This window comes from Battus philenor, unplaced genomic scaffold, assembly GCF_028537555.1.
Source record: "Battus philenor isolate CCGP_79_NKW_IND1 unplaced genomic scaffold, ilBatPhil1.0.hap1 SCAF_6, whole genome shotgun sequence".
Classification (NCBI taxonomy): Eukaryota; Metazoa; Arthropoda; class Insecta; order Lepidoptera; family Papilionidae; genus Battus; species Battus philenor.
Genome location: NW_027181726.1, coordinates 12,132,015 through 12,154,709, shown reverse-complemented (window position 1 = coordinate 12,154,709; position 22,695 = coordinate 12,132,015). Strand labels below are relative to the sequence as shown.

Here is a 22,695-nt window from a genome sequence, read left to right as displayed (position 1 = left end):
AACGACTATATTATATCTAGAGTAATAAATTTTGTGTGTCGCTTGCCTAAATAGAATGGATTTTCAATACGTGCACTTAGAACCGTGTATAATTTATGTATATTTAATGATATGATTTAATTGAAAAGTTTATTGTCATAGACAAAATACCCTTGATTTCTGAACATTCTGTTTTAATAAAAAAATTCTGTTTACTCTGTGTTGATAATGTGTCAAAATACGAAAGGAAGGAGAGGAGTAGAGCTTGTGATTAAAATTTTTGACTACACGAAGATTGTGCCCTAATATTTCTTTATTTTGTGTATGAGTAACTTCAATTACTTATTACAAAACAATTTACATGTTTGTTTTTAATTTAAGTTGGCGACATGAAGGACTCGCCTTATTTGACTTGTTTAGTTTTGTACATATTTTCTTTTCAAATTATAGCTACTAACTCTCGCACGTCTAATATTTGGAAATTGGATATTGAAGAAGGACAAATTGTAGACGGTAGTACGTTGCCGCAGGTATGTTAAATTTAATTTTTCTCTTTTATGTAACTTGTTTGGTGAAATGTGGAACAAAATCCTAGGTACATTTGACCCTTTAGGGTACTTGATTACTTAACTGGTTAGCCTTGATTCCGATAGTTTTTATATTACAAAAATTATCCTTTAACTGGATTGTATTAAGACAGTTTCATTTATTACTGTTTACATGTTCACTATTTTAATGAGTATTCAATATGATTTTAGGGTGAGTCTGATAAATCAAAAATATCTGAAGAAGATGCTGTATTTAATATTATTACATCAACTGTTTACTATGGTAATACTTGGACTAAACATGGATTTGACATGTTCTGTACAGACTGCCATGATCAACAAAGGTATTTATAATTAACATTCACAATATTAGTTTTAAAATTAATTATATTTCTTGACTTAACTACATATTATAATTGTCATATATATATCACGATTATGAATAAAATGTAATTTTGTTTGTTTTTTACTCATTTATTTGATCTATATATATTTACACATAGAATATTCTTAACATCGTAAATAATTAGATAAATTGTAATTTACTATATTTACAAGGAGTCCAATACTATTGTGTAACAATTAATATTTCTATCAGACTTCTTGTTTGTTGCTATAAACAACTTGGTATTAAAACAGGATGGTTGCTGTAATTTTATTCAGTTAGATATCTGCTACATAGTTATGCTGCTTTCTAATCATTGTATATTATATTATCATAAAAATTAAAAAGAGCTCTGGAAAAAATTATAATAGCTTAAATTTCACACCTATAACTGTAAAAAAGCATGCTGGTGAACTTAATGCGGTAATTTTTATAAATATGAGTATTAAAGGTAACTTATATATTACTTACCAATGACCTTCCATCTAGCCTATATTATGAAGCTTGATAATAAAAGGGTAACTATTTTCAGGACTTCTGAAAATGGTGAAGAAGTGTCACCAACAGAACATAATGGTGAAGCTGATGATGAATATTTAGACTGCGGAAAAGCTGTCAACTTCACATATTATGACAATCTTGTCGGTGTGGCCAGACGACACAGACATCCAAATGTACCTGAGCCACAGGTAAATTATTTGTTATTTATGGAATAATTATTAACATATTAATATATTTACTTTGGTCTTTAAAAGCTTGTTTATATATCATATTGAATGTAATCAGCAGACATTGAATATCTTGTTAAAAGATTAATGCCTATTCAGTTTTAGTAGAAAGGTTATAGTTTTTATTTTACAAGTATGTATAGTTAGGTGTAAAAGGTTTAAAGTGGATATATAGTTCAATTGCTTTCAGTAATATATGGTATACCTTATCCAGGAATCAATAGTTTTAGAAATAAAAAACAACACAATTATAATATATTAAGAAAAATCATTTTCAAAATTTGAATTACTGCATATTGACCTTAATTGTTGTTTGCTGTCTGTCCCTGTAGACTTGCATTCCATTGATCCCGTTGAAAAAATTAAAAGCTTTAAAGCTTTTCCTTGACAAACAAGCTTTACAACTTTTACACCCGCTACCAATCGAACTTATATTTGTGTATCAAAATACTTGTTATTTTAATTATGTTACCTATTATTTTGACAGCCAAATAAATATTATAAATTTTATCATTATTTTAATGCAAGAAATTGAAAATATTTTGAGGAAAAATTACTCATTTAAATGATTCTTTTATGTGCGTGCAGTTGTTAATGTTAATATTTTGATTATATAAAATAAATATGGTAAAAATTCAGGCATGAAGTTTGCTTTATGGTACACAATTTTGAACTAATTAAACCTTGTGTGAATCCGAAAGTATATTTTATGTTCTGTTCAATAAAAGTAATATTTTTAAATAAATTTGTGTTTCGTGCACTTATTGGAGATTTTAATACCGAATGTTATGATCACTTTACTAATTAGTTATTCGTGCAGGAAAATTGCTTAGTAGCTCTAATTAAACGATAGTGGCTAATTTAAGTTTTTTTTATTGACTATACTTTATGCCCACGTTAGATACAGCAAAAATAAATTTCTATTCAATTTCTATTTACAAAAAAATAAATTTGAACTTAACCCCTAATCGATTTTATAATTAATAACAAGGTATTGACTTAAAAACTTTATAACAGGTTGCACTGATATTTACAAAGAAAAAGTCTTTCAAAAATGGTGTGTCAGAGTTGGATATCAATGCTTTAGAGAAGCGTTTAAAGAAAGCGAAGAGAGAAAAACCAAAGTCAGTTCAACTCTACAACCAGATTGGTAACTTTTGGAGAATTAAAGGCGATACTCGACAGTCTATAGAATGTTTCCGGCGTGCACTAGCCGTGTCGCCTTATAACTCAGAGGCAAGTGTTTATCTATGGTGTCACTTTTATCATCATTGTCATCATCATCATCATCATCATCATCAAGTCAGTGGCCCACCCAAAGATGGCCACAATAACTGATCTTGCGCTGCCTGCCACCAGTGACTTTTTACTAGTTACAAAATTTTAGGAACAACTTGAAATTAAATTGTATTTTTTGTGTTATAGATGTTGGTACATTATATTTGCTTTTTCTGTTAAACAATTATTTTCAACTTTATCAGAATGATGGCACTGAAGGTATGACCTATAACAACATTAAATTACAATTTTATTATTTTTTTATTAGCTAGATAAATTGTCGACTTATTACATGAAGGAATTGGTTCACGGTTTATAAATTATAGGATTTATCTTAAGTAGTCTGTCTGACTTTTAATTATTCATATTTGTTACACATTATAACATCATAACTTCTTTTCTTCTATAAAGGAATTAAGATTGAGGTTGTACATACTGTTGCCGGGGAAACAAATATACCTAAAGTACATACAACTAAGGTAATCAAACACAACCCTTGTGTTTAAATAATTAAAATTTGTATGAGCAAAAAGTTTAATAGTGAAATCCCTACCCTGTTAATGATTTAGGCCTGTTCAGTGCAAATATTATTTGGGGAACACCTGTTTCAAAAGCAACATTAGTAGAATATTTTACAATTTGGCTAGATTGTAAGTCTGGTCGATAAAACTGATTGCCATTGCTTTAAAAAAAGGCTTCTCATGGAGAATTAAGTTAAATCTGATGTCTGTTGAGCAACAATTTTGAATATTATTAAGGATCGCACTGTATTTATGGTAAAGTCAGACCATAGTTAAATAATTTTTAATTTGCTTGCATTATCTTTTAGCAGTCAAAAATGTGTTGATGCAGGTGCTGCTGAACCTAGCAAGAGTGCTGTTCACGCTGCAGTACCTTGACGACGCTATTTACTTGACGCGTCGCTCCCTGGAGGTCCAACCGCCGGACCGCAGCGCCTGGCAGCAGTACTTCACACTAGGAGAGATATTTAAAGCATATGGACACTATCAAGTTAGTATTTCTGGGTATTTGTATAAGTATAATTGTAAGAACAGTTCAATCAGCTCCACATATTAACTGAGGGTACAGCATAAAATAAGAATTTTTTTGGAAATAGAATTGTATTAAATAATTAATAAATAAAAAAGGTATTATTCACTTCTGATTGGATTGGTTCTCTTTAAGACATGAGTTTCTTCTTAACAAATACATATCCGACCACAAGGTAAGTCATCACCCCATCTTTTCACTTGCCTGCTTTTGTTTCTTCTCTCATCCCTAGGGTACCACTCTATGATATTTGACTTAAATAATACTAAATCGAGAATTAATTATAGACATAAAAAAGAAGAAGGAATTAAAGAGGTTCAAGCTATGCACACTTCCAGCTAGATTCTGCGGAAACTTAATGCTAATGTGCGCAGACTAACCATTAAATCTTATCAAGATTATTCATTATTCACTTTAGGTCATTTATAGTATCGCTTGGGTACGCCAAAAGAATCTAATTTGATAGAAACTACAATCAAATTGTTCTCTCCCACAATGGAATTATTTAAATTAAATACATGGCTGTGATCTAAAAAGAGTCAGACTGTCGTATTTTTATATGTTATCAGTCAATATACAACAATAGTTACGAGTTATTTTAAGCTTTTATACTTGTTTTTATTGAATATTTGTTGCATAATAATTCAGATGTTATATTGGAATTGATTGTATAAACATGAACTTGCGATTAGGATCCACATAAACACGGGTTTAGGTACTCAACTAAATGTAAACAAGATTCAAATGTCAAATTTGATGAATTATAAAAATGTAGCGATAAAGTTTATCTAAACTATTTCGGCTACTGCAGCGCCGGCCATTTTACGCAGCGGCTGTCAACCTTTTTTTCACCGGATGAAAAATAAAACTAAAAAAAAGTCGGTAATGATTTCTTAGGTCTTCGCGGATTATGAAATGTTTGAATTAAACGGATTTTTGACGGAAATTATTGGGCATATATTTACAGTTTCTCTGTCATTTTATTCACCATGAAATTCATTTAAAAATATTTAGGTCTTCTGATGATACTAAAACCAATGAATCGCGGCGAATGCAAGCATAGCAAGGTAGGGGTCTAGGAAATAAGAGCATGAGTGCCGATGCAACGAGCGATCGACGGGCTAACTGAACGGAACGGTCAATAATTTCGTTTTTGGTACGGCGGTTTCGGTATCACTATAATAAAAAACCGTATCCAAAATAAATAATCTATTTACTGTTTAAAAAATTTTGATTTATCTATTTATTGACATTGAAATGTAATCCGTCCATTTCTACGTCAACTAAATTCCATTAACTAATAGTTATACTTTCCGAACGATAACTTTAATAGTCTCTGTATTCAGCCACTGTTTATTCAGTGAGAAGGTGTCTACTAAATTTTAATTTTTTCGGCAACATTTGTTAATTTTTAATATTCTACATTGTATAAGTTTAAATAGTTTCATAATAATAAAAAAGTACAATGGGCAGTCTTATCACACAAGCCAACCTCTTACAGACAACCACAGTATGGAAAAGGTAAAAGTAAAAAAATTGGTAGTTAAATAATAAGTCGTTAACATATACAAAACATACATACAAACAAACGTACATACACGTACGAACATATATATATATCATGTATATTTATAACAAATACAGTAGAATATCTCATATGGTATAATACATTTTACAAACACAATAATAAATAAAAACATTAAATTGACTTAGAAAGAATAAAAAACTTGACTCAGAAAGAATAAAAAACTGAGAAAGAAAAATAAACGCATTAACAGATTAATAAAAAATCAAGTCGAGTAAATAATTCTTGACCTTTTTCTTAAAAATAGGTAGTGTAACGCACGTCTTACGTTCAGTGATAAATCATTCCACAATCAAACAGCCTGTGAAGTAAAAGATTTGGCCATGAACGAAGAAAAAACCGCTACTTTTAATTTCTGATTCTCTGATGATCTCAAATACCTTTCATGTATATCATGAGGAATTTTTATTTGTTATATAATTATAACTATTTGTAACTTGATATTCTGCTATGTGTGAAGGCTTTATGGGCTCCTATTTATTTATATTATTATTTTGTACACAGATAATTATCTACAGCAGTAAATCTTCCATACAAATAAATAAATAATTATTTAAAATAACAACAAATGGATCAACTATAAGAACCAGGAAGTCCGCACGTTGAGTACAGCCGATTTAACATATCTCATAAAAGTCAAATTAAAACCTTTTTTTTAATTCTAGGAAGCCGCAGTTCACCTCAGACATGCACTAGATCTACGGCCCGACTTCGAACCAGCACTGACTGCACTCAAAGACATCGAAAACATACCGGAAGCTTCCGTACACGTATACACGCTTCTTATCATCGTCTGTTTGGTAATATTCTTTATCTGTTCCTTACGTAACGAATTATCGTGTGTTATAATACATTATATCGGAAACTTTACAAATAGTTATTTATTACTAGCTGTTGCGTCGAACTTCATACTGTCAAAAGTATTTCTGAGCGATAACTTTATTTATTGAATAAACTTTTTACACTTCATTAAAAATTTGAATATATTTTCCTTGTAATGCTCGATATTTAGATAAATACGGTATTTTTGTTTGATTATATTTTAACATGCCTTTATTTCTGTTTTGATAGACATCAAATGTTAGACAGCCAAAGGTCAGGCGTTTTAATTCACTCTGTTTTATGTGGCAAAATAAAACAATTATCTTTACAATTTTCCTCGAAATTAACATGGAACTAATGAGAAAAAAATAACTGAGTTTTTTGAAGTCGTTCTCAAGTAAAAGGTTAAGTAAAAAAGGCTACGAACTATTTTTTTATTTTAATTGTTAGTTAATAACAAAATTGTGAGGATAGTAATAATTATTAAAATAGATAGAATAATAATTTCCAAAATAAATCAATAATATCAATTCACAATATATAATGATGGCCACTGGAATTCATTAAACCTAAAAACGCGCAGTTATCAGCGTAAACAAGACAAAACGGTGCAAACGACATATGCATAAATATTATGAACATGTAAACGCATCCTTACCACTTCATCATAATACTTTCAGCGTTAGAACGACAACTGCAAGGACAGCGTAAGCGACCTTGAGAAGATACGACCACTTGCCTTGCTCACTAACCAATAACGTTTTCTAGTTTTAACTCCTCTAAATACAGTAGGCAATGGTGTATAAAAATAGAAAAATTTTCAGGTTATGGGCGTGCTACTTGTGATATTGTCGTCAGTGGACAATGCCAGCGATACGGAAGAGCATAAGACACAAAGGCACTTCAACAGAGCAATGGCGATGCGTTCCTTGCGCGGCGTGTCCTTGACAGGCTCGCGAGGCAGGAAGAAAGGCGGCTCGTAAGATTTCAACCCAACTGGCGACCATCAGCTTGAATTTACAATCTCTATACTTGCTTGTATCTACACCTACTCTGTTTTTCTCTTTAGTTCCTAAGTCATACCGCCTTAACGCACCAAATATCTGACATATTTAAAATTCAAATATTCCGTCTATATAATTTTGATAAACTTAAAAAAATATTAAAACTTACTTATGGCGATATCTGCCTTGTTGAATATCACAATAATTATCATTAACATTTTCGTTATTTTCTAATTAATTTATTTATTTTGAGAACTAAATTAAAATCAACTGAATAGAATAAATTAAAGTATTCAATTTTACTTGATTCATATATGTTGTTTAATAGCAATGTATGTCAGAACCTTAACAGGCACAAAAAAAAACAACATTTATTACGAACAAAAAACTGAAACCTAATGAGTGATTATAATTCGCCTTTAAATAATATTCCATCAGCAAGTCGTGAACACAAAACTTACAAAATTATATATTATATGTCACCTTTAGTTCGTTACAAGTATTGGGCATGTCATAATTTACCATAGATATTTTTTACTCTAATCAAATATGCAAAGTGAAATCCAATGAACCAAAATTATAATAAAAACTATTTTTTTATGTATTTGGACTGTAATTAGTTTATCGTAAAAAAGCACTTGTTTTTTAAGCAATAATTATGTATGTAATAATGTAATTTTTTAAGTATAGAGATTTTAAATTCTGGTTTGAAAATTGAACATCTTGAAACGGTTTATCGCAGTTCACTCGAACGTGAAAAATAAATACAAAATGTTTAACAAAACGTTTTTCATAATAAATACGGTTGTTAATACCGGGAGAGATAAATACCTTAAGTTGTAGTACTGTTCTGTTACAATTTTGCAGATTAAAAATATAATACAGAACAACTAATTATTCTAAAATAAATTACTTTGAATTTATTAAGATATCTTTTATCCAGAAACGAATCTAGTCATTTACTGGGATATGTCCCATTTCTCTTGCGAAATTCAAACAATTTTGTTTTTGGAAAAACAATGTGATTTAATTTTATATATATTAAAATACTCTAGTGTAATGAAAGTAAAAATAAAAATAGCTGAGCATTGGCATCGAATATATTTCTGACTAGGTGAAACCCATTGTGTTTTCCGACAATGTTTAAGTTCACCTGTCAACCTTGTGGGTTCCAGGCTGTGCTTGCCGGTTCATGGTCTCTACTCAAGAATCTTAGAGCCCCAACGGCCACCTGTTCTACGCTCTATATCGCAAAGATCGCAACGATAACCAGTTAGCTACACTGCGCATTTAGCGATTTCCCGCAACCTGTACTTTATCCTTCTGCCACATATTTACACCACTGTTCAAGAAACTTTCAGGCCCAAAGATGGCGTTTGGTTGCACAATGTGCCCCCATCCATTGCCATTTCAGACAAGTAATTCTTTGAGCTACGTTGGTACCCATGGTTCTGCGGATCTGATTTCTGATTCGACTTCGCAGCGAAACTCCGAGCATAGCTTCCTCCATTTCTCTTTGGGTGAGCTTGAGCCTTTTGAAAAGGCACAACGTAAGGGGCTGCGTCATGGAACTGTAAATTATCAAAAGCAACACACAATAGACCTTGGTCTTCAGATATTGTAGTATTTTGAACGAAATGTTTCGGATGCCATTGCATGTCCACTGCTTGCACGACCAAAAAGCGAACTCCTATTCGTGGTCAGTTTTAATTATAGATTATTTATATTTAAAATTCACCGTAACAGAACAGTACTACCTATAAGAGGCTAATCAATTGACGTACAAATATTGTTGATTGTGGTTTTTAAATGACTGGATATTGTCGTGGTCAATTTTATTTCTGCTTTGTAGTGTTTTACCATTTGACTAAAAAATCATTCCAATGGTATTTTTCATGCGGATTAAAAAAAAAGAGAATGGCTTCTAATATATTTACAGTTTTATATCTAAAGTATCCAATAATGGACCGTTCCAGTCTCGTTAATTACTTTGTAAGGTTATTTCTTGTTTACGAAATGCTTTTGATAAGCAATAATAGTTTAAAATACTATTTGTAGTTTTTTGTATTTGAATAACAAGCACGAATGCATCAAGTTTCGATGTGTACGTTGCTATTTGATATTGACATTTAACCTAATGACCATAGGTTACAAATGTATTATAAATTGTTGGCTGTACCATTTGAGATTCATAGAAATCTCTTAAGTCAATAATTTATATCTACACCGTTTAAGGAATCCACCAAAGCGTAGCGAGACCTTGCATTGAACGTATTACTTCTGCAACCTAGTCATTCACTTAGACAAGTGGGGGCCCGGACAACGTCCGGGGTGTGGTGTGTATTTCGTTAGTAGTGCATGCAAGTAACTTGTTAAGTGTTCATAGCGTCTAAGGATTTAAAGAGAGTTGCAAGTCTTAAATTCTGAGATTGGTAAAAATGTACCTGTTTTCAGTGTTTCTTTTGTTAATTTTTGACTATTTATTAATTAATACATGATTGTCTTAGCATCATTTAATTGTTTCATTTTAAATACACGGTCAAATTATAAAGACTTTATTCTGTCGCTGTTACGTGTTATTTTGCGATGAAAACAACGCTCTACAAAACTAAATCTAGCAAATTTGTGCAGTAAGTATTACTATTTTACCCGATGTGCCAAATAAAATGCCTGGTCATCGTTTCAGCCCATAGACACCCACTGCATGGAACTTTTCGGATTTCCTTTACTAAGTAGTTACAAAAAGCTAAATCTCATAATTAATATAGTTATTTGTTTTTCTTGCCGAAAACACACTATCGTCTTCTGAGTTATAGATTTAAAAGCTTGTATTGAGATGTTCCCTATATTAATTTAAAGTTTTTGTTGTCCTCTAAATTTGCAAGTTCCTAGTTACTTCTACATGAAACATGATATGTTTAGTTTACACAAACATTTTCAAAGAAGGTTTTTATTAAAAATTATTTATTTTTTAAATTTTCTCCACATCTCGCAGTAGGCTCAACAAACTGGTATGAAGGCATATTGGCCCTAATATGTTAAAAAACGATGCATTACAAAATTATAATGTATTTATTACAAAATGTTTACATATAACTGAAAAGAAATCCTGTCAATATTTTTACAAAGCCAAATCAATGCCAAATAATGATTTTCATTAATTTAATATAGAAAAATTTGAATTTACAAAGTAGGCAATAAATGTACGTATATCTTATACCTAGATAACCAAAACAAGATACATATTTTCGTTATAGCATGTTGATTATTGAAGTTTGATCTAGCTCGACTGAATGTAACATTCAAAGAGAATTGTTCAATATTAAGCGACGTCGTGAATGCCGAGACGGAATATATCGTGCTGAACAAAGAAAGAATCTCCAAGTGGTTTTAGGACAAATGTCTGCATATACGGATGTGGGGGATCATCGTCACACTGAAAAAGAAGAATTGTTGTCAATTGTTAAGTAAATGTGGATTGCTATGACATTTAAATATTTTTATTAAAAATTTGTCAAATCCTTAACATTATATGTTAAGTGTCTGCCAATATTTATAACAACATATTCTATATACTATTTTTTTCGCATTCATATACAAGGTAACTGTAAATAGGTAGTAAAAGCTTTTTAAGTGGCAATTTGTAGCTCATTTGTCACAAATATCAACGTCAGCTATACATTCATGTTGTATAAAGTGATCATTCCAAAATAATTTATTTTCATTATTATTTAAATAAAATGTGCATGGGCAGATAGATGTAATAAATAGAATTTTGAAATCATATTTTATTACTATTATCATTATTTAACTTTCCAGAAACTTAACATTCACTCCTTTAAAGCTTATACAGTTATATTTATTATCACCCTGTATATAATGTTTCACTTTCATATATACACACATACAAAATAATTTATCTATGAAAGCATTCTGGCAAACTATAACTGTTTTATTCTTAAAAATAAACTTAGTATTTGGATTGTCTAATGCATATTTATTTAATTATGTACTGTGTAAAAAATTTAGAAGCAGCCAAAAGTTAGTTATGTTAAATAGAAAAGATAGGACAATTTTCAATGTATACTAAATGTTGTTTGTGATGACATTAGCAAAAGTAGACATAGATATTAGATTTAATAACCCAGGATTATTTTAATACAAGTGTTTGTTGCAAAAAACATTCAAACATCAGGTAAATATGCTTTAGAGTATCCAAACTGATAATAAAATAAGTAAATTTAGGTGCTTCATTATACATGAAAAAAAAGATTATAAAGCAAGAACATCAGTGTACATGCAGTTTCATCATTGTCAATAAGTCCTTGAAAAAAATCAATTAAAAAGAATAGAGTAAATCTTGTGAAAATATTTTTTCACAATACCACACATATTTTGCATAGTTAATGAAGTAGTCTACACAATTCTGTAAAGTAGCTAAACATAAATTAGAAATTTTCTAACACAGCAAGTATGATGCATGTTGAAATATGGTAAGTGAATGATACTTTTTGCGCCAAGAACAGAACGCAAAAATAGAATTTTGTAATAAATATAAAATATAATGTAAATTTCATAATCTTGCACAAAATAAATGGATTAGTAATTGGTTTCATATTTGCAATAACAATTCTGAAATGATTTATATATATATATATATATATATATATATATATATATTTGTAAAAATAATTCATTAACTTGAATAAAGTTATCTAATTTAATTATTAATCATATATTTACAACAGATTTCCACCTATTTCCTCATCACAATATCTGTGTGGTTGGATATTGCAATATAAATAATTCTACCCAAATGCAGTATGAATTATAGAATTGACAGTTTGGAATATTTATTTTGTTTGCTACAGATCACCTGAAAACGAATTTTAAAAAATTCCACCATCAAGTAGGTTAAGTTGGTGTTAAAATATAATAGTTTTTAACTATGTATAGTATGAGCAGGGGACAGCAACTAAAAGATGCAGATGATAGAAAGGAACTTAGCACTTATAATGGTGTTCCGAACATTACACAGTAACACTAAAGAAAAACAAACAATCAACAGACAAGTGTCAAAATCATCAGGCATTATATACTCATGCCATAGAGTGTAATGCTAAATTAAGGTGAACATAATTGTAGCCTAAATGTTTATAAACAAACAAGAAAATTAATTATTAGAGATTGTATATTCCTATGCATATTTACATAAAATAAAAACTTAAGAAATTATAGAGGACAGTCATTAGCCTCCAGATGTGCATAACAATATAACTCTTATACTTCAGGTAAATATGTATCTGAATATTAAATCTCTCTTAACCTTTCATGTACTTTACATGGATCCCTGTTTGAAAAAACAGCACACACAGAACACAGCAACAGGTATGTGTAATCCACAACTAACCAAACAAAACATTTGAAATATGCTTTTATAAAATATATTTTGTATGTTTGGTTTAAGGAATACTCGCCACTCTCGCGTCATTTAATGGCGAAAGTTACTATGGGCTTGGGTAAAGCATGCGAAAGGTTAAAAATGCATTAATGGAAGTATAAGTATTGCAACTCTAAGACAAAGAAAGGATTATTTACATAGCTGTCAGAGGATTCAAACATGTGTCTTACTTTGTCACTGTTGAACAAATTATATTTATACATCATGAAGAGCCAGCCTGAACATATCATGCTCTACATAGAACGAGTTTCCTATGGGCTTCAACACAAACGTTTGAAAGTAGGCATGTGGCTGGTCCTCATCTGTCTGTTGCAAATATTAAAATACCTATAATAATTCTTAATGATTGCAACAATGTCTTAAACCCTTTCAAGTTTTAAAATATATAAATTTTCCATTTTTTTCATACTATGCAAAACTAAAGAACTTATTCAAGGTCCTAATACTTCTGCTGAAACAGCTTAATTAATATCAGAAACAATATTTCTATAAGATATTTTATGTGCATTGATTTAATAATTGTTTGTCACATTCATTAGGTATTGAAGTTGCACCAGGCAAGGTTTCTTTTAGCTTATGGATTCCAGTTTAACAAGCCCTGAGTTTCACAAGGACATAAGCCTAAGGTTGGCTGGCACTGGACATGACCAAATATGCTAATGAAGACAAGGTGGAAGATGAATATTCCACATTCACTTATAATTAAACAATATCGTAATAAATGTATTCATAATAACATTTGCACCTTCATCACTAATATCAATATTATTATCCAAATATTTACAAACCTGCAATCTTCCAAGGACATTAATTAGTACACCTCCGTCAAACATTGGTTGTGAATCAACTGATGTAACTAATCTAGTTATTTTTTGAAATGTCAAACTCTGAAAATAAAATAAACACATTTTTGTATAAATTAAAAGCAATTTATTACACATAAAAGAGCAGTTTCCAGTTAACTATTTTTCCTTTACAATAGTTATATAAAAGAATAAAATATTTAAAATTATAGATTTGATATTGATATTAGACTTAAAAAGGTTTGGATAATCATTATTTCTTGAATTATTTTCTGGTCTTATAAAAAGTGTCACTAATACATAATTGCACAGAATATTAAGTAGCAATTGTGGAACTATTTGTTACAGGCTGCATAGAACTCCTATCCATACAATCAAGCAAGTCATTGTCACCTCAAGAGAAAAAGATTTATTTCAAAGAAACCTGATACTGCATTTATATGTAAGACATGGTGCAAGGTAAACCATAAATTCTAAAACCGATACAGCTATAACTTCTGCATTTTATCCATTTGATGTCTGTTAAATGTTATATGCTTCAACCATTCATTATTTGCTTTTTTTGTGGTGATCTTTGGTGGAAGCTTTTGCCTTGCAGTAGGTGTTTTTAGGCTAATACTAAGATGATAATCATCATCAAAATATTTCGGTATAAAATGTTTAGTTTGCTTAATACCTAGATGTATATTTAATAATTACCTGCTTAAATAACAGAAAACAAATGATCTAAATAATAAGTAATATTTATAAACACCATGTTACAAGTTAATCAAATAACAATAATGTCATGCATGCCATTTTTTTCATGAACAATGATATTAACTTATGTTATAGCATCAAAAAAGAATATGCTACTTACATTCAATTTTTCCATAATTTTTACAGCACCCTGTAATTGAACCCCTTCAAAAGTCATAAATGATGATTCTACCTGCAATTTAAAATGTCAAACATGTTAGTGACCAGAAAAGACAATCATACAATTCAAGATAAATTATACTGTACAAATGAAAACATAAAACAGAGTATAATGCAATAACAACATTTGAAAAAGTGAAGGTACTACTAAACATTCAATAATGGTATGTGTTTGAACAATCAAAGCCCAGGTTTACTTTCAGTAGTCTTTACACTGAGTAATCAGTGCATGCACTTAAGCTGTAAGAACTTGACAACCTTCTCACCTGGTAAAATAAGTAATATAACAACTTGAATGGCATTTTCTAAGAAAGCCCCTATTAGTTGCTGTAAAAATGTGTATGTTGAGCACATTTAGCATCCTACCACCATAGACCCCAAAAAGCTGTAAATGCCAACAGGTAAATAGTATTTATGAAAGACAACTAAATATGATGAACTTCAACTGAGGTTTTTGGTAATTGGTACCTACATCAAAATACCAACATCCATCCTTTATTATCTTTGTATATGTTTAATTATAAACACGTCATGTATTATTAAAGGCCATTATTTAAAAGAAACTTCATATAATTTGTTTGTTTACATCATTTTGGTGACAACATTTTAATAGAGGTTATATAAATTATGACTAATATTTACTGCAAAAAGAAGTTCATAGATTTCATCAAACAGACGTTGAAGGTTTATAAACTATTATGTTTAATGTATATTTAATGTTATTTATTACACTAAATAGATATAAATAACCAATAACTTTTTGTACTGATTTATACTTATTCTAGACAATTTCGTTATTTATGCAAGAGAAATATGTCAATAGTATTTTAATAGCTTATGAACGATGCTAGAAGTGGGTAAAGTTATTATCCTCAACGTAGTGTTAGTATTGTTACTAACATGTACCTAACTAGGATATTTATATTTGTAAAGAATGGACTAAGCAGCTTTAGGCGGGAGAGTGCAACTTAACCTTAACTGTTAAAGAGAAGTTACGAAATATTCGAAGGCAAAAAATAACAAAACAGGAACATATTAAACTGATCATATTTAGAGGAAAGAACTCACGTTGTACATATTTGCCAGGGTTGATCGTTGCACCGGATCGTCAAAAAGTGTGTAATATTGTTGTACAAAACCTTTACCGATGGCATCGTACTGAGGATTTAACGCCATTTAGACTAGTAAAGGAGTCCTTAAATGCCAATGAATCGAGAAGCAATCGCTTCAAATTATGAAAACCCCGGCCTTTAGTGGGCCTCTTGCGTACCCTTCACACCGAACAAAAATGGCAAAGCGCTGGCAGTGCTACCATTATAAAATATTTTGAAAGTCTTGTTGGATCTGTAAAGTTAGAAAATATACATAAAAGAAAATTTTACTCATATACGTGGATTCATCAGCTATTAAAATTCAGGTAACAAAAATTATTTGTTCTCTTTTATTTTCTTTTATCAAAACTTCACTTTTCTTTATATGTTATTTTTCAATCCGAAATTCTTAATAAACCTTTCAATGTACAAATGTACAAATATAAAGTATTCAAATAATAAAATTAATTATGCACATATCAAGTAAGTGTCAGCAAAATAAACATGCAAACCTAGCAAAAAATAATGGCTACCTACGTGTTCTTGATTACTAAATTTTCAGTTACGTTAACATGAAGGTCAATTAATAAGTGTACAACTGATGATGATAAAAAATCATTGCTTAAAAGTTTAATTAGTTAAATAAAGAGTTAATGTTGCAGAATAAATTATAATTTGAAAGATTGAGATAATTTTCAGACAAACGTCAAGAATAAGTATAAGCTGATTTATATAAAGGAAACAATTGCAGATTAAAATAATTACGTTATTAATTAGGTTTTACTTCGCTGCATTTTTGTACTCGTCACTATAGCAACTATAACGCTTTGTCACATATACCAATTGTCAAATTTGTAACCTAATTTTGTTGCTAAAAGTCTGTCAGATTATTATTGATATATACATCACACAGTGACAAAATGGGAATTTAAAAAAAAAACTTAAAAGTATACTTGAGTATATTAATTGGTCTCAGTTAAGAAGGAGTTGTATTTCCCTTTTACAATGTCTTTGGCCGATGAGTTACTAGCCGATTTAGAAGAAAATGATGATGCTGAACTTGAAACCTTAATTGATAGTAAAACATCTAATAATGCTGCTCACGAGTTTGCTGTCCCTTACCCGGTCATTCCGAAAGAAGAAGAAATTAAAAATGTATCCATCAGAGAACTCGCTAAATTGAGATATTCTGATCGATTACAACGGGTAGGTTAAGTGTTATTGTGTTTGATTACTACTCAGTTTTAAATTTCCTAAATTATATGTTTACTAAACATATGTTCGTGACTGTTTTACAAATAATTCTGGTATATATTTTTAGGTAATAACTGAAATTGAGCAAAACTCTGGTAGTAATAGAAAGAAGATTGAAGTAATGGGATTGATGGAGTCAGATCCGGAGTATCAATTGATAGTAGAAGCAAATAACATTGCTGTGGAAATTGATGGAGAAATAGGTGGGTAGAAACTACTATGAATAAATTATTGTTTATTCAATTATTTAAACATTTACAAACTAAAAATCATACAGAGCTATCATGGAGCTTTGAAACATGATGTAAAGGGCCTTTTTTATCTCTTTATTTAATTTTCCCAAAAGACTTCCATGGACTACACTAGATGATGTTGAACCAAAATTGGTTTAGTTTCTTGCAGCATAGGTTTCATTTGAATCTTAAAAGTTTGAAAAAAATAATCTATGCAAAAAGTTTTATATAACACTTAAGAGACCTAAAAGGTTATTATTATACTGTAACATGCCTGGAGTTAGGCAGAAAATTGTATATAACAGTGATACCTGTTCCGACAAACTTAAGATGTATCTTAGACCTTGTTTTATAAGACATCACTCCAACGTTGATAAGAGAGTGTAATATTTATCAAAATTTGTTTTAACATAACACTAATAAAAGGCATGGAAAGTACTTGTAAGACTTGCTATCATTTTGTTATAATTTTAATTATAGTATGAATATAGGTGTGCAATTTCATTTTCCAGCCATTATTCACAGATTTGTTCGGGATAAGTATCAGAAAAGGTTCCCAGAGTTGGACTCTTTAATCATTACTCCACATGAGTATATACGCACTGTGAAGGAACTTGGCAATGATTTAGATAGAGCTAAAAACAATGAAACATTGCAAAGTTTTCTTACGCAAGCTACTATTATGATAGTGTCTGTAACAGCTTCTACAACTCAGGGGTAAGGATATTTCAACTTTGTTTAAAATAATTGTTTACTAGTTATAAAGTTTCGCTGAAGCTAACTGTGGTTCTCTGGTGATAAAGATACATGTCTGTATTATTTACAAAGTTTTCTTTAAATCAAGGTCAAGCTAAAATCAGGTGATGGGGCAGGTAGTGGCTAATTACAGAAAATTAATAATAAATCTATACCATTTTGAAATTTGATTTAATTATAATTATGAGTTTACATTTCATCAAAAAGTGTAATTTTCTTTTTTCATAAGAATGAAATTTAGTTTGAGGAATTTTGTTTTGTTACAGAAAATTGTTAACAGAAAAAGAATTGGAAGAAATAACTGAAGCTTGTGATATGGCTACTGAATTAAATCTCTACAAATCAAAAATTTATGAATATGTTGAAAGCAGAATGACATTCATTGCTCCTAACATTACAGCAATTGTGGGTCAGTAGAAGTTTTTAATAAACTTTGTATTTAGTTCATATTACAACCAGAGATTAAATCTTCAATTGCATGTTTTTCTGGAGTTAAACTATTTACTACATGGAAAGCATTTATAATATTAATTTTGTGAATGTATAAGTATTATTAATGTTTGCATGAGCAAGACAACAAATTAATATAGCTTTTCTACAAATATTAACTCTGAAAATAGTTTCTTTTCTTAATATATTAAAGCAACTTTTAGAAACCACTTCTGTTAATTTTACTCAAAAATGACTTTAAGGAAATATGATTCTGATTGTCTGATCTCTGATTTTAACATTAGAATACACTGATAACAGCACCAGTTCTTATTAATTCACCTCTACTTTTTTTTAAAGTGGAAAGATTATATTCTATCATTGTTATAAGTGTATATTGTAACATTGTACAACTTATATAAATGTGAACAAAAATCTCTATTTGTCATTATCACACCTTAACTTAAGAATAATTGTTTTCATTTTTCTTGTTTTTGTGTTTCCTAATTCTTTATAGAACATGTTTGTACAAAGAAAAGGAAATTGTGCAGTAATTCGCAAGTTTTTAGATAATATGTATTTTAACTTCACATTTGACTGTTCAATTGAAACTTTGTGAATTCGACAATACACCCGCAAAACATTTCTATTGTTTAATATTGATAAGTGTTTATTAAGAGGAGTGACGTATTTCTTTCAAATTTTTATAAATAAAGTGATCACTTAAATGTTACTTTCATTTTTTCTAATTGGGCTGTCACAGACCATTTACTTTTGGCTGTACAAAGTATGTCAAGACTAGCCAGTGGTTTACAAAAATGTTTATTTTTTATTGCAAAATCAGAAGGTTGTCCAAAAATTTTGCAGCTGATTGTAAATAATACTCTTTTTTGCAGGTGCTTCAACCGCAGCAAAAATCCTTGGTGTAGCAGGTGGTCTGTCGAAGCTTTCAAAAATGCCCGCATGCAATGTTCTTCCACTAGGACAGCAGAAGAAAACCCTTTCCGGTTTCTCACAGGCTGCTTCACTTCCACACACAGGCTTTATATATTTCTCTCAAATTGTTCAAGACACACCCCCTGTAAGTACAAATTATTTATTGTCATTAGTTGTGTTATACATAGGTTTGTTTTTTTTTTGCTCGACAATCAAGTTTGTTTACACACAGTATTAATTTGAAAACAACCATTGTTTCGGTTTTTAATTTTTAATATTTCTGAATTCTTCTATGTTTATATGGGTATAAAGAAATTATCTCTTGATTAACTAGTACGTGTTATTTTTTAAATTTTTGTTATTGGGATTACTTTGTGTGTGAGAGCGACAGCCGAAATTCGTGTGAGGCTGGCTTTTTTTTTAAATATAAATTTACCCATAATATTTTAACGCTTACTCAGTAGACTGTGTGGCTACAGCCTATTTATATCATTAAATTTAAAAATGTTAACTTTTTATGTTTTTATAACTCTGTGCTTCTTTCTGATAATATATACATTAACGTCAAATATTTTTTTTTGATAATAAAACTAATGAATATGAATATTAAAAGTACTAAAAAGTATGTTCTTGTTTATATTAGGAATTGAGGTTTAAGGCCGCCAAGCTTGTATCAACTAAGCTAACACTGGCCGCCAGAGTTGATGCTTGCCATGAAAGCACTGACGGAAGTATTGGGAGGATGCTCCGAGAAGGAATCGAAAAGAAACTTGACAAATTGCAGGTAATTATTATTGTTAAACTTTATTTCAGAATAACTTTAATTTTTTGTTGTAATATTAATAGTGGCAAAAATCATGTCATAAATAATTTAAATTCACTGTCAATATTGTAGCGATTTATTAATATGAATAAATTATTGAATTATAATGTTCATCAAATGATAAATATCATATTGGGCCGGTAAACGCGGCGTGGTTAGGCCCCCCACTAGGTGAACCGATGATGTAGTTAAGGTGACGGGAAGTCGCAGGGTGCAGGTAGAGCAATACCGGTTTTTGTAGCGATTTTTGGGGAAGGCTTATGTTTTATAATGAGCGTCTTCGGTTGACATGGTGATGAAATGATAATTAATATTGATTAAAGGAAAAAGAGTAACATTCGAGTAACGAGTTAATGATTACAGCCGGCAATTGATTTGTCACATGAGTAATTGTTTTATAAATACAATCGTTTTTAATTACTCTATATATGTACTCAGCTGTCAGAGCGCTGAAATTATATCCGGCGTGCCAAACAAATGCTGAGGGAAAATTTTGCTACGTTTAAGATCTCATATTTAAAAAAATGTTAAACATGGATTTGCTTTTAGGAACCACCACCTGTAAAATTTGTGAAGCCGTTACCGAAGCCGATTGAACAAAGTCGTAAGAAAAGGGGCGGCAAACGAGTTAGGAAGATGAAGGAAAGATACGCCATGACGGAGTTCCGGAAGAATGCGAACCGACTTAACTTCGCTGACGTGAGTGTAACGTTCACTTTTTTTTTACACAGATAAAAAATAACGCTTCTAGTGATTTATGTTTTCAAACTTAAATAGAATATGTAATATTCGAAGTAGTTATGCAGAAGGCTCATGAATAAAGGAAACTGGTCAGCTTTCCTATACAAACAACATTTACACGGACTTAGTACGAAAACATCAAACAGCTTTCATTTGATCTGAGATGCGCCAAGTTTTATTGCCTTGTTACGCCAACAACTAAAATAAATTTAACAAAAAAACATTACACATACTTCATTTTGATTCATTTTATTCATTATATAAAAAAAAAACAATACAACCAACACAATAAAAATTATCACACGATCATATGCATAGTTTACGATTCTATAAAAGACTTACAGACATACATTACTTTTTATATATATAGATAATATACCTAGGGTCACCATATATTAGATATAACAACGTTTTGTAATCGAAGCTAATATATTATGATAGACAATTAAAAATTATTTAAATTTAGAATTACGAAACGTATTAAAATAACTGACATAGCCCTTCGGATTGGCAAGTTTAAGCAGCAGTGGGCAAGCCACATAGTTCGCAGTACAGATGGCCACTGGAACTATAAGGTTTTGGAGTGCGCCCACAAGGTTTATCTATATGCTTGTATTGCACTTCAGTCCCTACACTATACACTTACACGTGTATAGTCCCCCTTCATGCAGACGTGATCGTAGTAACTGGAATATGATGTGCCATAGCAAAATTTTTAGGTCAGATCCCCTGGTTCCGCGAGTTCGATGAAGCTGCAACCAACCAAAAGAACAAGCAGAATAACTTAAAACATACAACATACTACTAACTTACTGATTCGTCACGATATCTCTGAAACTTATGATTAAAGACATGAAATTTTACGAATATTCCTTTGGTCTGAGTAACTGTTTAATTCAACTTCAAGAAGAGTTGAAGGGGTCGTGTTAGTATAATAAATATGAGTGTAACATATTAATTATTTTTGTATGATTTTCGATTTACGTACCAAGTTGGAATAACCCCGTAGTATATCAAGAATTGACGGTATAGTTATGACGATACGACTTCACTCTCTTCGATCGTAGTCGTATTGTTGATGTCATAACAACGTGTGTGTTTTTTTTTTATTTTACGCTAATACTTGCGTGTGTCGTCACCATAACATCATCACACGAAAAGGAATAAGCACGCAACGGTGCGTTTTTCTGTCGTTCATACGTTCTCTGTGCGTTGCATAAACGTGATGTGCCGGGCCGTATGAGCGTTGCTACTATGCATCCGCGGTAGATGATATCGCCTATGTATTTCGCCAATAGCGTTACCCTCCTTTTCATGCCACACATATCATCACTTTTACAATTTTTTCACGCTTTCAATTACCCACACTGGAAATATAATGTGATATTTATTTTATTATTCGCGTTGAAAACTGTAGAGTCTTTTATTTTGCATTCTAAGTTCTTTTCATCTAATATAATCTCATTTAATAACAAAACAGTATATCAAACATTAGGTATATGGTTGGAGAAAGTTTTTTCATAAGTATTTACAAAATTGTAATATAATCTGTTCTATTTGTTGCTGGCTGGTTGTAATAATATTATAAATGTTACGTTTAAAAACAAGAAGCAAGTTAGTGAAATTTAGTTTCGAGCTTTTTCTTCGAGATTTTTTATTTGTTTTTCCTTCTGTTAAAATCAGCGGATGTAATGAAAATAATAGGAACATTTAAAAAATTTATTTTAAAAAAAGGGTAATGAAAAGAAAGCCGCGAACCAAAAAATTGTGAGTTTTATTGACCTAATGGAGCGTCAGTAAGAATAGCAGAAAGTTGGTTTAACCATGCATCTCGCTCTGATCACCCAGATACGGATTAAATGGATTTGTTA

The 22,695-nt window shown here is 30.4% G+C and overlaps 3 protein-coding genes across 4 annotated transcripts in view; 2 read left to right on the top strand and 1 right to left on the bottom strand.

The window, feature by feature from the left end:
- Positions 1 to 236: 236 nt before the first annotated feature.
- On the top strand, positions 237 to 8,506 carry LOC137930178 (tetratricopeptide repeat protein 17-like). The gene is made up of 7 exons (XM_068773328.1): positions 237 to 509; positions 738 to 871; positions 1,445 to 1,601; positions 2,658 to 2,876; positions 3,771 to 3,929; positions 6,219 to 6,353; positions 7,200 to 8,506. Exons 1-7 carry the CDS (start codon positions 369 to 371, stop codon positions 7,356 to 7,358), a joined length of 1,104 nt encoding a protein of 367 aa, XP_068629429.1. The 5' UTR covers positions 237 to 368; the 3' UTR covers positions 7,359 to 8,506.
- A 1,926-nt stretch (positions 8,507 to 10,432) lies between these two features.
- Positions 10,433 to 15,871, bottom strand: Ntf-2 (nuclear transport factor-2). 2 transcript variants are annotated; one of them, XM_068773327.1, is made up of 5 exons: positions 15,630 to 15,871; positions 14,503 to 14,574; positions 13,629 to 13,727; positions 13,011 to 13,146; positions 10,729 to 10,815 (listed from the first exon to the last, which is right to left on the bottom strand). In XM_068773327.1, the coding sequence occupies exons 1-4, from the start codon at positions 15,735 to 15,737 to the stop codon at positions 13,036 to 13,038; spliced, it is 390 nt and encodes a 129-aa protein (XP_068629428.1). In that variant the 5' UTR covers positions 15,738 to 15,871; the 3' UTR covers positions 10,729 to 10,815; positions 13,011 to 13,035. The 2 variants fall into 2 exon arrangements, with proteins under 2 accessions (XP_068629427.1, XP_068629428.1); XM_068773326.1 differs by lacking the exon at positions 13,011 to 13,146 and having other exon boundaries at positions 10,433 to 10,815; positions 15,630 to 15,864.
- A 658-nt stretch (positions 15,872 to 16,529) lies between these two features.
- Positions 16,530 to 22,695, top strand: part of Prp31 (pre-mRNA processing factor 31) — a 28,832-nt gene continuing 22,666 nt past the window's right edge. The window contains exons 1-7 of the mRNA XM_068773591.1: positions 16,530 to 16,858; positions 16,974 to 17,109; positions 17,652 to 17,856; positions 18,162 to 18,304; positions 19,221 to 19,405; positions 19,904 to 20,044; positions 20,633 to 20,782. Of these exons, the coding sequence (XP_068629692.1) occupies positions 16,658 to 16,858; positions 16,974 to 17,109; positions 17,652 to 17,856; positions 18,162 to 18,304; positions 19,221 to 19,405; positions 19,904 to 20,044; positions 20,633 to 20,782 (1,161 nt within the window). The 5' untranslated portion in view covers positions 16,530 to 16,657. The remainder of the gene's footprint in view (positions 16,859 to 16,973; positions 17,110 to 17,651; positions 17,857 to 18,161; positions 18,305 to 19,220; positions 19,406 to 19,903; positions 20,045 to 20,632; positions 20,783 to 22,695) is intronic.